The 15,300-nt window shown below is 38.6% G+C and overlaps 1 protein-coding gene across 7 annotated transcripts in view; it reads right to left on the bottom strand.

Moving 5' to 3' along the window:
• CASK (calcium/calmodulin dependent serine protein kinase) overlaps nt 1–15,300 on the bottom strand; it is a 316,004-nt gene that overhangs the window by 160,527 nt on the left and 140,177 nt on the right. For all 7 annotated transcript variants that reach the window (XM_058658921.1, XM_058658923.1, XM_058658924.1 and 4 more), the window contains exon 4: nt 1,423–1,500. In XM_058658921.1, the coding sequence (XP_058514904.1) occupies nt 1,423–1,500 (78 nt within the window). The remainder of the gene's footprint in view (nt 1–1,422; nt 1,501–15,300) is intronic.

Raw genomic sequence — 15,300 nt, 5'->3', positions numbered from 1 at the left:
TGACCAGTGTATATGCCAGGAACCCCAGTATTACTGTGGTTTGAAAGAAAAAAAAAATCTGCTTTTACTGAACTTCACTATATTCTAAAATTCTGGGTCTCTGGCTGTTCCTTATTTTATGCTGCTCCTGAAAGTTAGCAATCAATATGAGAAAGTACAAAAGGTGAATTCCATAAGAATACAAACTTCAAATTGGGTTAAGAACGTCAAAATTAGGATGTACTTTGAAGATGGTACGATAGAAAAGAGGATATTTTAACCTTGTTCTATCACGTATACTCCAGGATTCTAAACTAGTTATAGTTAGCATACACACATATACAAATACACTTTTATATACAAACTTTCATTTGCTTCTTTTTGGCCTTAGCAGTATAAAAAAGTAGCTACCACACATTGAGCGTATTCTTCATTCTGTGCTACAGATATGGTGGCTCCAGCCTTAAGACTGGACCCCTTGTTCCTCAGCCAGGAGGCTGTGTGGCAATGAATTTGCAAATAGTCAAGCCACGTCAGGTTCAAAGTTGTATTAAGGCAATTTTGAAGTTGTTTCCAGCTATACCTATAATGTTATAATGAAAAAAGTTAGAGGAGGGGCAAAGTTATTATCCTTTAACATACACATTTCTCAAATGCTAAAAGTTTAGTAAGTCCTAATGTGTTTCTGGGTTCAAACCCTTCAGTGCGGTTGGTGAGTGAGGAGGGATGATGTATTTCATGTATTTACAAGGCAACCCACCGGAGTAGGTATTTATGATATGAGGGAATGTAATCAAAGCAGACAACTGTATTCCTCTAACCATATAAGCTAGTGGCTCAGCATATGCTTGGCTCCTGAGATTTTTCATATTTACTTCTTATCTGGAACCATCAGGACTTTATAGCAACTATTCTACTTTGAAACTGGCCATCATTTGATTGGGAGAACACACTGGCCTGAAGCAAATTTATTCAGCAGAAAACAGCACTTTAATTTCAGTTGCTTGGACTGCACTGTGCTTTCTCTCAGATTAACTGATCACATAAAATTTTGCTAACATTAAAAGGCAAAATGATGAACTAATGAGGCACATCTTCCAAAAAGTAAAAATCAAACAAAACCCCCAACTTGAATTCTACATGGTTCCTGAGCTGTCAGATCTTTATTTGTACAAAAGTCCTCAGAAATGAAAAAGATGGGCATACTGATGTGAAAATGTAAATGTATGCTAAAAGAAATAAATTCCCTGTGCAGCATGTTGCATTTCTAGGAACTGTTCGGTTCCACTAATACATACTAAAATAGATATGCGCATTCCTCACAGCAAAGAGCAGCGGTATGCTCACCATCACTTTGCAGAAAGGTCTCGTCATGTGATGGCTTTGTCGTTTCCTTCTCTTCTGTCCGCCTTTACCCATGGGGATTAGATACAGACTACATACCTGGCTACAGCTTCGCTGTACACAAAACCAGCATCAGCTCGCTTCACAATTTCAAAACACAGATCTGCTCCATCCATACTGCAGAGAAATATGAAAAACAAGTAAGAACAGAGGAATTCTGGGATAACATGGAAAGGGATATACACGGTAACTAAAATTAATAGTTGACTGATTAATGATAGGAAGTACTCAAATTTCTTTTCTTTCAATGAAAAATAGACCAAAATTATAAAGTCATTATAATCATGTTAACATAAAAAGTTTGCAGGGAAAGAGGAAGAACAAATAACATTTGTTTGAATCCAGTAAAATATGAGGTACAGAAAATTGACTGTGAATCTCTTTAGGCTACCGTAATAAAAAGTCTAAGAAAGAAGGTTGTGGGCATATTTTAAAGGCAAATTCCCAAATTATCTATGTCTAGTCACATAAAGTAACACTAAAAAATATTCTGCTTTAGTTACCTTGATTAAATGGGAAATTTCATCTATATACTGTAGACTTAAAAATGAACCAATCTAAACTAATTTTTGCTTATACTTTCATTACCAAAGTTAACAGTTACACATTCCAACACATTCATATGTTGGTGACAGTGTCACTATCTTGCTCTAAAACTTAAAACAGTGTTCCATCTTGTCGGACAGGTGAGGCTCCTGGTCTTGCCATACCTCTACTACTCTTTTACCTACCTCGCCTAATGTTTTAAGAAAGTCATATTCTGTAGGCAAACAGTCCTATTATTACTCCCTGAATATGTCATTTTGCTTATTTATTTTCCCACATGCTTCTTATATTTAAAACCAACCTGGAAGCCTTCTCAATGAAGCCAAATTAATGCCTTTGCTTTACTTTAATAATTCTATACAGTCCACATCACAACAGTTCGCATTTTCATACACATAGAAACATATGTTAATAACTTATATTTTTATGCTTTAAGGCTTATAAAATGTTTTAACATCCACTATCTTATTCTTTCATTTATTCAGTAGCTCAAACTCTAGTGTAACTGTTCTAAGAACTGTACTGAGGAAACAGAAAGTTCTACAAGGGGTAATAAAAGAACTGTCTAACATGTCTCTTGGGAAACACTTCCTGCTTTATTTCCCTTCCCACAAGCCAGCATCATCCTCTGAGATCATTTGTCTAAGTGAGTCAAAAAGTATGTAACAGGGAAAGGATTCAAATTCCTATCTAGTCATTTCCACTATTCTTGCCATTGACTGCAGCTATACTAATGGAGTGTGCAAGGAACAAATTGCAGACTCAAGGCCTACAGTAATTCAACAATAAACCAAATCACAAGAATACTAATATTCCTCCCTCAATAGCCAACAGAACACTGAGTACACAATTGATAGTTAATGAACAGCTGAGTGTGTTATTTGGGTCTTACTGTGATGTCAATGGAAGTACCTTCTCATTTACACAATGTTTTAAATGTTTACGTAGTTTCCATTTCATAGCTAATGAACATGTTCCAATGATGAGTAGGAGTCTTCTTCAAAATAAGGCTTATGATAAGTTCAGTCTGAAGTGTGTGAGCCATCATTTTCTACCACCAGAAAGAAATCCTGGAAAATGTGATCATGTGAGCTCTGATCACCCACACTACGGTAAAATCCCTACCAGATGAGTTTTGGATATGCATGCAGCTGGTAAATTTTTTTAACAATTCATATTCTCACTACCAAGCAGATTTATCTTTGCCTCTCCCTTGCCCCAGCTAGGATAACTATTCTTTTTCATCTCTGCCAATAACATAGGAGGGGAAAAATCATTCAGTCATGACTGCTTTAATTTGCATTTCCTTGTTACTAGAGAGGCTGTATGTTTCTCGTTTCTTTGTACTATGGGGAGAAAAACATATGTTATTTGTAAAACTGGCTGCATTTTCAGCTGGTTAGCTGATTTATAAAGGGCTAACAATCATCTCATAGTAAAGAAATTAGTTCTGTTTAGGTGCTTTCCTTTTTAATTGTGAAATGTGAGTTGAAGTACTATTCAAATTAAATAAGAGAGGAGATAGGCAAAGCACAGTGAGAAACTGTTTAATAAAGCAGTAAGAATGTGGGAGTTATTTTGAGAGCCAGAGATTTGTGGAGGGATCTGGAAGGTAAGAGGTAAAGAAGATGCAGGGCAAGTAACAGCAATGGTGGAAGGGTAAAGCAAAACGCAGAGAACCAGTGCAGTCTGTGAGAACTAACGGAATTATTTGCTGTTCTGTGCTACACTGACCACCACGGATCAAGCCAATTTGTTCAGTCATGTCTGAGACAGCAGTCAGTCAGATGACAGTTTCGACAAATACGCATGCACACACATGCTAGTTTGGTTTCTACTCTCTCCGACTGACCTATTTATTCTTAGATCTAATATCATACCATTTAAAAATCTGTAGAATTATATATTTTCATATCTGGCAAAACAAATCTCATCTTATTATTCTTTGTCAACATTCTGTTATGAATTTTTCTCCCAAAGGAACTTTCAACTTGCAAAACTAAAGATTTTTTTTTACTCTGATGGCATTATATTTCTATATTAGCTTCTAGATGTTTGTATCTTTTCTAATATTCTCACCCATGAACATGCTATGCCTTCTTATTTCCTTTCATGTCTCTGCATTTTCAGGTTTTCTTTATAGACTTGTTATTATAAATGGGGTCTTAAAAAAAGGATTTATTTATTCAAAGTGAAAGTTACAGAGAAAGAGGGAGACAGAGAAAGAGCAATCTTCCATCCTCTGGCACACTCCCAAAGTGGTCCCAATGACCACTGCAGGTAGGAGCTCCACTTGGGTCTCCCATGTGGGTGGCAGGGGCTCTCTTCTTGTACTTCTCTCAGGTAATTAGTAGGGAGATGGATCGGAAGACAACAATTGGGAAACAAACCTAGTCCTAAAATATTTTTCGAACATTTTTTGAATATTTAGAATCCAGTTCATAAGCAGGGATATTCTTCATTGAAGGGTTATTCTACTGGAAAGTCATCACTGTGAAAGTACTTTCTCTTACTACAGCTATCTGATTAGTTATTATAACATTAATTGCTAGTAAAAGAAGTGACCAATTAATTTTAAATTTTATGATACAAAAATAAATGCTAGAACCAGTGTATTGGTTTGTCTGGTTAATTTTTCACCTCCAATTGTCCAAATGCCATGTGGGCACCAGTTCATGTATTAGCTGCCTGACTTCCCATCCAGTTTCCTGCATATGGCCTGGGAAAGCAGTTGAGGATGGCCCAAGGCCTTTGTACCCTGTACCCATGTGGGAGACCCAGAAGAAGCTCCTGGCTTCTGGCTTCGGATCGGCTCAGTTGTGGCCATTGTAGCTGCTTGGGGAGAGTGAAACAATGGATGGAATATTTTCCTGTCTCTCCTCCTCTCCGTATATATGACTTTCCAATAAAAATAAATAAATCTTAAAAAAACACTAAAATACTGTTATTTATATGAATTCTATTCCTCACAGAAATTTAAAAAACACACACACAGCACACACACATTCATAACACACACACACACACACACAATCCTAATAATGGCATTCTGAACAAAATTGATGACTCAATTTACTTGATAATACAATTAAAAACAATGACAAGGTTCTTTTATTGCCTTCCTCTTTCTCTTTCCATCTTTGGGTGTTTCAAGTGTTGTCAAGAACTTTCAGACAACTTGTTCTGAATTACCCCACTTTAGTTAGAAGAAGTAAAATCAGAGGAAAAAAATCCGTTTATGTAAGCTTACAGGGAGGGCTTCAACGCTGCTCACATGAAAAAACCAAGGCAAGTTTACTCAGATTTGTCAAAAATGGGATATAAATGAGCTGACTCCCCTATTATTTTGTCTATTTGATTTGATAAAGTCTTTATAATAAACAAGCATTTTTTCCCACGTGAAAGACCTGGAAGAAGCTCCTGGCTCCTGGGTTTGGTTTAGACGAGCTCTGGGAAGTGAACCAGTGGATGGAAGATCTCTCTTTCTGTCTCTCCTCTTGCTCTATATCTGCCTTCTAAATAAAAACAAGTAATTAAAAAAACACGTTAAGTCTATTTAAATATCCCAAAACCAAATAAATCAAACAGACTATAGGTCTAGATGCACAAGGCATGTATATCTGCTGTACACTAAAGGAGATCAGAATACGCCACCCCAAAATATGCTGTCTTAGAAGAAGTATTATTTTAAGCTAAAGGCAGAAACTCATGCCCTATGATTTCACAGCAATGTCAAATTGCTATAGCAACTTCTAACTATTTACTCTCAATTTCTGTACCTATGTCATCACGGACCAGTAACAGATGGTAGACTGGCATTCATACGAACTATTCTTTTTTAAACACGGTTGTAAAGGACAGACCAAACCTGGATTTCTCTGAAAATGATAAAAGCAACAACTATAAACTAGATTTTTTTTTTAAAAAAAATAGCTTTAAAGAATGGATGTAAATTTGAAAAACAAAGCAAAAATGTCATCAGAATGCAGCTAAAAGAAAACTGAGCAGTCTAGGAAAGATAGAAATAATACCATCTTGCAATCATAAATAATTAAAACTAGCATTTCTTGAGTGCTTACTGTGACAGGTATTTTCTAAGTTCTTTACATGCATTAACTCAGTGAATGGCTATAAGAAATCTAGGAGGTAGATATTACAACCATCCCTATCTTGCTTATGAAAAACCTGAGAAACAGCAGAAGCAACTTGCCCAAGAAAGAACAGTGCTAGAATCAGGATTCCAACTCAGACAATCAGACATGAAAATAATCATCATCACCCATTCCCAAAATGGTTACAAAGAAGGATGCTCTCTAACTCCTGCTCAAGGCTTTCAGCTACTTCATGAAAGACAAGAGAGAATAATTAAGTGGGTAAAATTCTAAATAATGAATCCATTTTTTGCCTATGAAGGGAGAAACTGGATTGGGGGGAAAACTCTAAGGTGAATTAAGCTCTCCTTTCCATCCATACACCATGACTGGGATACAATCGTATTCTTCCACTATTAATCTTGCAGGCATCACAGAAATATTTAGGATTGGTAACTATAACAGGCAAGCAGATAGGAACATTCAACTTTTCAATGGAGGAAAGGGGTAGTCACTGTAATTGGAACTTAATTGCTTAATAAAGCAATTCTGATAGATTGTTAAAGATATAACTGAGCATATCCCCAAATGCATATTTACCAATTTGATTTCTTTCCAGGGGAACTCATAATTCCCACCCTTGCCCATTTGTGTATGAGGCTTATTATCTCCCGCTTCATCTGAGTGAACTCTTTTTAATCAACGCTCAAGAGAACGTAACCCTTTTATGTGATTATTGAAACAAATTAATTTTATAGTGTTCCTAATTTTTGTTAAAGCTATTGATGTTTCCCTTTGTGAATCTTAGGCTTTTGAAGTTTTAAAAGCTCTCCAAAGATCTGTTAAATAATTTCATTTTTTGCAAGCTTTCCTATGATTTGATTATCTTACAGAAACTATTCTGTTTGTAGTTTTTTTTGGTGTGTGTGTGTGTGTGTGTGTGTGTGTGTGTGTTGGGTGAATGTAAATTGACTTCTGAATAGCTAAGTAGTTTTCCTAACGTTATTTCAAGAGTCCCGTTTTCCCCATTTTATACATACATCCATAAATATTTTAAGGGTTTATTTTATTTATTGGAAGGGCACAGTTACACACACATACATACTGAGAGAGAGAGAAAGAGAAGGAGAGAAAGAGAGAGTCTTCTGTTAGCTCATTGTTCAAGTGGCCATAATGACCAGGGCTTGGCCAGGCCAAAGCCAGGAGCCAGGAACTTCTTTTCAGTCTCCCACATGGGTGTAAAGGTCCAAGTACTTAAGCCATCCTCCAGTGTCTTCCAGGCACATCCGCAGAGGAAGCAGTGGATCAGAAGCGGAGCAGTTGGTATGACAACTGGCTCCCATGTGGAATGCTGGCTTTGCAGGTGCCAGCAAAACCTGTTAGCACCACAATGCCAACTTTTTTCTTCTATTTACTGAACTTTGTCATATGTACGGCTGGAAGGATTCCAATTAAAAAGGAAAGTCTGCTGTTGCCTGGCTTGACAGTGTTTTTCCTGTACCTGCACTGCATTTAAATTTTTCACTTATTCATTTATTTACTTGAAAGGGAGAGACAGGAAGATAGACCTTCCCTGCATTGGTTCATTCCCCAAATGGCCGCAACAGCTGGGTCTGGACCAGGCCAAAGCCAGGAGCCTAGAACTTCAATCTGGCCTGTGGGTCACAAGGACCCAAGTACTTGGGCCATCATCTGCTGCATTTCCAAGTGTATTAGCAAGACACTGGATTCGAAGTGGAATAGCCAAGACTCAGAATCAGCTCTTAGCTATGGGATGTGAACCTTGCAAGTAGTGTCTGTCTCCTGTTTGTAACCCTCTAAAGGAATCTCACATCAAGTATGATCAATGTTAGTTTTATGGGTCTGAGTGTTAGTGGGTGCTTCAGATTAGTGATGTATCATGGATTTATCTTTTATACCAGAAAAAATTACCTTTTAATTTCATTTCCACAAACTTTTTGAACAACCTTTGCACACAGTGATATATTTTGGGAATAGAGCCCAAGTCTAAACATAAGATCCATTTATATTTCAAATACATATATTCCAAGTACATTTACATTATGTAAATGTAACTTAATATTTAATGTATTAAATACATGAATGTAACTTAATATTCTGAATGTAACTTAATATTCTTAGTACATCTGCAATTTCATCATGACCCATCACCTGAGGTCAGCTATGTCATTTGCCACTTGTGATACCATTTTGGAGTTCAAAAATGGTTGGATCCTGGATTTTTAGAAGTGATCAACCCATATAACAATCTTACAAACTGTTAAATATGCCCTAGCCTTTCACTTTGACAACAAGGTAAGATCTTGAGAACCTGGAAGGTGAGGTTCTATGAAGAACTTTTGGGCTCTTCAGAGTTCTGCTCATCAGAACATAGCATCTGGGATATCGGGCTCTTAGCCTACCTCACTTTTTTTCCCCAGTGCCAGCTACATCCCTAATCTTCGAGTGAGATTTCCTAGGCCATGACTGCTATCTTAAGGTGTAAGAGAAGCCAGTCCAATAACATACTTCACAGTTATTTTACAAGGCTACTTCTCCACACATAAGAATAGAGTCTTCCTCTATCCTTCTTCTATTCATTGCCAGTATTGAACTTTGGGCCACTTCAGGTTACTTATTACAGGGGACATAAAATCAACTCTGGCTGATTTAAGCAAAAAAGGATTTCATTAATAGGACACTGAATTGTTGACAGAATGGTAGGGAGGCCTCTAAAACCAAAACTGGTGTTATACTTAGAAAAACCAAACACTAAACTCATTTCATAGGGACGTCATTGCTGTCCTACACAATTGCTGGTGCTCACACCACTGTCCCTGCTAATAATGTTATTTGTTAGATAATACTCTGAGAACCACGAGTATTACTCACCTACTAATCATCCCTTCCACCCAAGCATTCCATAGGGTCCTATTTTTCTCATTGGTTATTACATCATGGGTTGACAGGATTGACTCATGAAACCCGTGTCACATGCCCATATGCTAACTGCTAAGGTAAGCGAACACCTTGCATTTTTGGCTTCTGCAGTGGAAGGAAGGCAGGCTTCTTCACCCATCAAGACATTTAGCAGAATTGATACTTTGGGTATTGAAAGAGGATTCAGATGTCAGAACGGGCAAAAACAATGAGAAATGGCACCTCCATACTGGTTCTAAACCCTAATCTACACTTTACTGCCTAATGAACCTCGAACATGATACTAAACCTTTTGGGGTGGACAATGACTTCTCCATAAAAATCTAGGATTTGGCTTAGTGATCTTTAAGATCTTTTCATATCCCACAGAATTTTGTGTTTATGGAAAACACAGTCATCTTTAAGATTTTTAAATTTATCTTTTATTGGAAAGTCATATACAGAGAGAAGCAGAGACAGAAAGATCTTCCATCTGCTGGTTCACTCCCCAAATGGCTGCCTCAGACAGAGCTGAGCTGATCTGAAGCCAGGAGCCAGGAACTTCTTCCAAGTCTCCCACGCAGGTGCAGGGTCCCAAGGCTTTGGGCTGTCCTTGACTGCTTTACAGGCTACAAGCAGGGAGCTGGATGGCAAGCAGGGCCATGGGAATTAGAACCAACACCCATATGGGATCCAAGCACATGCAAGGCGAGGACTTTAGCCACTAGGCTACCACGCCGGGCCTGGAAAAACAGTCTTTAAAAAGAATTTTCTCATCCTAAAATTGCAATAGAGGCTGGCATTGTGGCTTAGTGAATTTAGCTGCTGCTTTTGATATTAGCAGCTCCTATCAGAGTGTCAATTTGAGTCCTGCTGCTCTGCTTTTGATTCAGCTTCCCACTAATGTACCTGGAAAGGCAGTGAAGGATGGCCCAAGTTCTTGGGCCTCTGCCATCCATTGTGGGAGACCAGGATGGGGTCTCTAGTATCTAGCTCCAGCCTTGCTCTGACCCAGCTGTTGCAACAATTTGGAGAATGAACCAGCAGATAAAAGAAATTTCAATCAATCTCTCCCCCATTGATCAATCTCTTAGCTCCAGCACTCCACCATCTGTCTTCATATCCTTTCCCTCCTCCTGTGGCACTCTTTCAAATAAATAAATCTGTTAAAAATCAAATTGTGATCTAAGATACTATCAAGTTTTACAACTAAAGAGTGGCCCTATATTTGTCTAGATATCCAAGATGGATCTGTCACACTTTCTAAGATCTTATGTTTACTGCTCTTTTCTGAACATTGTTTTTTATCTAATTGTTTCAAGGATCTAAATTATTCTAATCCATGTAGTTTGACAATGGTGCCTCCTAGTGGGTGAGGAAATTTCAGCTACAAGGGATTGCAAATGATTCTAAGAGCAGGGTAGTAGATGACTGGTTTTGTTGCTTATAACATGCCTCTGTATAGTTTTATGAAACCACTTCCCAAAGGTAGACATGACAACAGCTGCCCTGTTCTATTCTACCATGGTAAAAATTTTAGTGTTAGTCCTCAGTGTTCTCACTAATCCTTGCTGCTAAATATTCAGACTCTAACATGAAGGTGAGTCCTCCAGAAATAAATCATGAGTCACATTATAGAATCTTGGAAAACAGAACTTTAACTAAAAGAACTTGCACTAAGGGGCAGACATTTAGTGCAGTTAAGTCATGATTCAGGACACCTGCATCCTGCATCAGGGTGCCTGGTCTGAGTCTTGGCTACTCTGCTTCTGACCCAGAGTTCCGTTACTGTGTATTGTGGGAGGTAGTAGATGACGGTTCAAATAGTCGAACTCCTGCTACCTATATGGGAGACCCAGGTGGAGCTGCGGGTTCTAGGTCCCAGCATGGTCCAACTCTGGCTGTGGTGGGTGTTTGGCAGTGAATCTGCACATGGAAGGTCTTCTTTTCTCTTAGAAAGAAAAGAAAAAAGAAAAGGGAAAATGGGAGGGGTGGGAAGGGGAAGGGAGGGCAAGGCAGGGCAGAGCAGTGGAGGAGAAGGGAGGGGAGCGGAGGGGAGGGAAAGGGAAGGCTTGCCTGAGGTTGGTAAGGGGGCTAGCATCTCAGTCTCTTGATTTTCAGACCACTATACAGCTCTATGCTTCCTCTTCACCTTTTAAAAAAGATTTATATATATATATATATATATATATACACACACACATATATATATATATATATATATATATATATATATATATATATATATTTATTTATTGGAAAGTCAGATATACAGAGAGGAGAGATAAAGAGGGAGATCTTCCATCCACTGGTTCATTCCCCAAGAGATTGCAGTGGCTGGAGCTGAGCCAGTCTAAAGCCAGGAGCCTGGAGCCTCTTCTGAATCTCCCACACAGGTGCAGGTTCCCAAGGCTTTGGGCTGTCCTCTACTGCTTTCCCAGGCTACAAGCAGGAAGCTGGATGGGAAGTGGAGCAGCAGGGATTAGAACTGGCACCCATATGGGATCCCGGGGCATCCAAGGCAAGGACTAAACTACCACGGCGGGCCCCCTCTTTACTGGTTTGAAAGAATAATTTTCCCTTGCCCAAACAGTACTTACGGGGATGTTGAGAGGATGGTGATATTCTACTTCCTTAGAGGGATTTTTAAAATATTACTACAAGTCATCACAACTTCTTTCCCAAGTGACCAACAGGCACATAGGCTACCATGGTGCTTGGTGGAAACTGAGTTTCTAAGTTACCATTATTAAATTAAGCCAATGGAATTGAATGGAGACACTGCTTAGTAAATGGCCCCAGTTACATTTGCATAGGGCAGTCTAAGGGCCCAGATTCTTGAACTCACTCTTTTCTTCAGATTATGAGACTGACACGCTGCCTACTGCACCAAGGAGGCAGCTCTACACGCACTCTTTTCTACAGAGCCATCTCCACTCAACCTTTTAATATCATTGCTTATAATAAATACCTGTGGTGCAAATGTCTTACATATAATTTTCTATCTATAAGATATATTAATTCAGCTGGCTTAAATATTTTTAAAAGTTTCTTAGATCTTTGATTAGTCTTATTTTTAAATATTTATTAATTTAAAAAGCATGATGACTGAGGGAAAGAGAGGTAAGAGCAAGACAGGGAGAATGGGAGAGAAGTTAGCAAGGAGGAAGAAACTCCATCCAGGTTCCCCCCAAGGGTAGCAGGGGCCAAAGTACTTGGCCGTCATAGGCCTCCTTAGGGAGCCAAAGAGAAGCAGCCTGGATTTGAACCAGAATCATGACATAGAATGCATAGTTATTAGAGGATTAAGAGGATGAACTTGCTGAACTATAACACTGATCCTTGCTTACTTTTGCATATGTTGGAGCTGATATGGAAACCACAAACCGAATCAGTCTTTCTATTCCTAAGTTCTTATTACTCTGGTGTGTGTATTTATGTTTTTCTTAGTACCTCTTAAGTTTGTCTTTACATTTCTCTCACTAGAAATAAGTCCTCCCTCTTGCTTCCTTTCAAGACAGGTACATCTGTCCCTGCCCATAGCAATGTTCAGTAAAGCTCCTGGCCTCTAAAAGAGGGAGCACCCTTCATTTCAAATGAAGTAGATGTGAAAATGATAACAGATGCCTTCCAGCTGCTAGTGGAGTCCAAGTTTTAGGATCATTTTGTAACAGTTTCACTTATAATGTTTTCTGTTTGTCTGTCTCACAGAACACCTAAAGAACTGTAAATGAACATGCCAGCCCCAGTGTGGCTTGGCATGTGCGGAAGATAATGTTAATGTGGAGAACGATCTCATCTTAAGCAAACACCTTGGGAATTACAAAGTAATCATGGAATTAATGACTGGTTTTCAGTTTCCATTCTATTGCCATTTGCACTCTGAAATCAAACTAGCTGGTGCTACTCTTTATTCTAGGTAAGTTCTGAGCTAAACTGAAAATGTTAATGTTGGCATTTATACAACTGTAAAAGTTTATATATATATACACACACACACAAACAAAAGCAGAAGTGTAAACATAGGTATCTGCCCAGGATTGAATTGTTTCAGTTTAGCAAGAAAAAAAAAATTGCTGTTTCCCCACAAGAACATCGCATATGTTTATGATGACTTCCACACTGCAGACGTTATAATGGGAAAAAAATTAGGACTCCTTGAGTATTCAAATAACATCATGGCCAATCTGCAAACAGCAACAAACTCTTTACATGGAAAAATGAAAACCAGCAGTTAACCAAACCGATCCTTATGAGATTACAGAAGACACAGACATTGAGATTTATTATCCTCACAGAGTATGACTTTTGCATTATTCATTCCTCTGAGATTAAGATATTGAAATTTCCGGTTAAGTGCAGGTACACTAATAGCTAACAGCAAAGATTTACTACATTGAACTCTTTGCCAAGCACCCACCATTTTGTTTTATAAGTAATAATTTGTTTAATCCTCATAAAACCACTAGAAGATGTGCTATTTTGTAGTTGAAGAAATTAAGGCAACTGTTACATAAGTTGTTCAAGGTCAGAACCAGGATTTGAACCTAGGCAATCTGGCTCTAAGATCTTGGACTCTTAACCTCTAATCCTGAAACTCTATAGTAAGCAAAATTTGTTAATGACAATGAAGATGACAGTAGGACAATCAAATGTAATTCTCAGAGTACTTTCATTTTCATATCATTCTCACAAGTTGGTAGGGTTGAAAGTGAGGTACCAGGCAGTAAAGTGAGTGCTTTGCTAATAGCAGTGACTTCTAAATTCTACCTCTAGTTCAGATTCTTCTTCCAGGAACAGACTCACATAGGCAGCTCATACTGGACATCTAGGTAGGTGGCCTATAACCACTACAAACTGATTTTCTTTGCCCTGTCTGAATCCTCAGGGGGAAAGGTTCTTGCTTTTTGTCTCTTGGAGTAAGGCCTCTCCTTTTTATTACATTGAGTTAATCACTGCTTAATCCTGAATACCTAGAATAGTACTTGGCACACCATAGGTGTTCAATAAATATTTGTTGGATGGATTAAAATCCTTAACATGGTGTCAAAAACTCTAGACACAGAAACTTCAGTTTTCTCACCAGTAAAATTGGTATGCCACTTAAGTTTACCTGGTTGCTGATGCAATTAAGAGATAATAAAAAAGAATACAGTGTAGCATGTAGCTGTCCATGTTACCAATGATTTTATTATTACAAATCCAAATTCATTCTCTTATCTTCTATCCTGTCCAAAGCAATAACCTACCATAGTTAGAAGTACCCCAAACTACACAAGCTGACGTGGATTTCTGGCTATTCCACATGCTCTCTGCCATCTATTTGCTTTCCATACTATATTAATTCTCCCAGTTAGAATTTAGGACAAGCAAGGAAACAGCAGTGGGCTTTTATTTGCCTCTGGCTGGACATGGGACAGACCCCTGAATTTAACAGAAGTTTATCTATAGAGGGTCAGATCAATAATTTTGAATACTCAGTTCTAAAAATGAAGAGAAGTTGGTATTTGGCATGGCAGTTAATGTACTACCTGGGACAACTGCAGTCCATACCAAAGGGCCTGGTTCAAGCCCTGATAACTCTGCTTGTGATTCAGGTTCCTGCTAAGATGAACTCTAGAGGAAGCAGGTGATGATTCAAGTATTTGGTTTGCTGGTAGTCACATGAGAGATTTGAACTGAATTAAGGGCTCCTGGTTAAGTCAGGCATGTGAGGAGTAAACCCGCAGATAAAAGACCTGTCTACATAGGCACAAAGGTCATACAAGTTTTGGAACTGAGGAGTCTGCTTTAAGGCCCTGTGCAAACCCTGAAATAAAGAGGCAAAATTAGTCTCTACAGAGTAAAGAACAGGTGAAACCCCAAGAAAAGAAGCAAGTAGTAACTTCAGTTCCTCAGGTCTTATTTTTTTTCCCTTAGCTTCTATAAGCTCTGACTTACAGGTACATAGAGAGGGGAGGAAGGCGAAGAAAGAAGAGGAGAGGGAAATGGGCAGAGAGAGAAAGATATGTCCCCTATACACTGGCTTACTCTTCAAACAATCACAGCTGTGACTGGGCCCTGTTGAAGCTAGGAGCCTGGAAATCCATCCAAGTCTCCCTCATGGGTGGCAGGAACCCAGGTATCTGGATTGGAAGTAGAACAGCCTAGACTCAAACTGGCACTCATACAGAATGTCAGCATTGCAGACAGAAGGTTAACACACTGCGCCTCAATGCCAGTCCAAGAGATTTCTGCATGTTTACATCTGTACTTCTTTATTTAGTTAGATCCATGCCATATCACCTGGCAAACTCCTGGATACCCTTCAAGTCTGTCTCACCTCCTCTAAAATGGCTCTCTTCTTTTCCTCCCTTCCTCC

The sequence above is a fragment of the Ochotona princeps genome, chromosome X, assembly GCF_030435755.1.
Source record: "Ochotona princeps isolate mOchPri1 chromosome X, mOchPri1.hap1, whole genome shotgun sequence".
In the NCBI taxonomy this organism is placed as follows: domain Eukaryota; kingdom Metazoa; phylum Chordata; class Mammalia; order Lagomorpha; family Ochotonidae; genus Ochotona; species Ochotona princeps.
The sequence above is the reverse complement of the archived record's forward strand: the minus strand, read 5'-3'. Positions and strand labels throughout refer to the sequence as shown.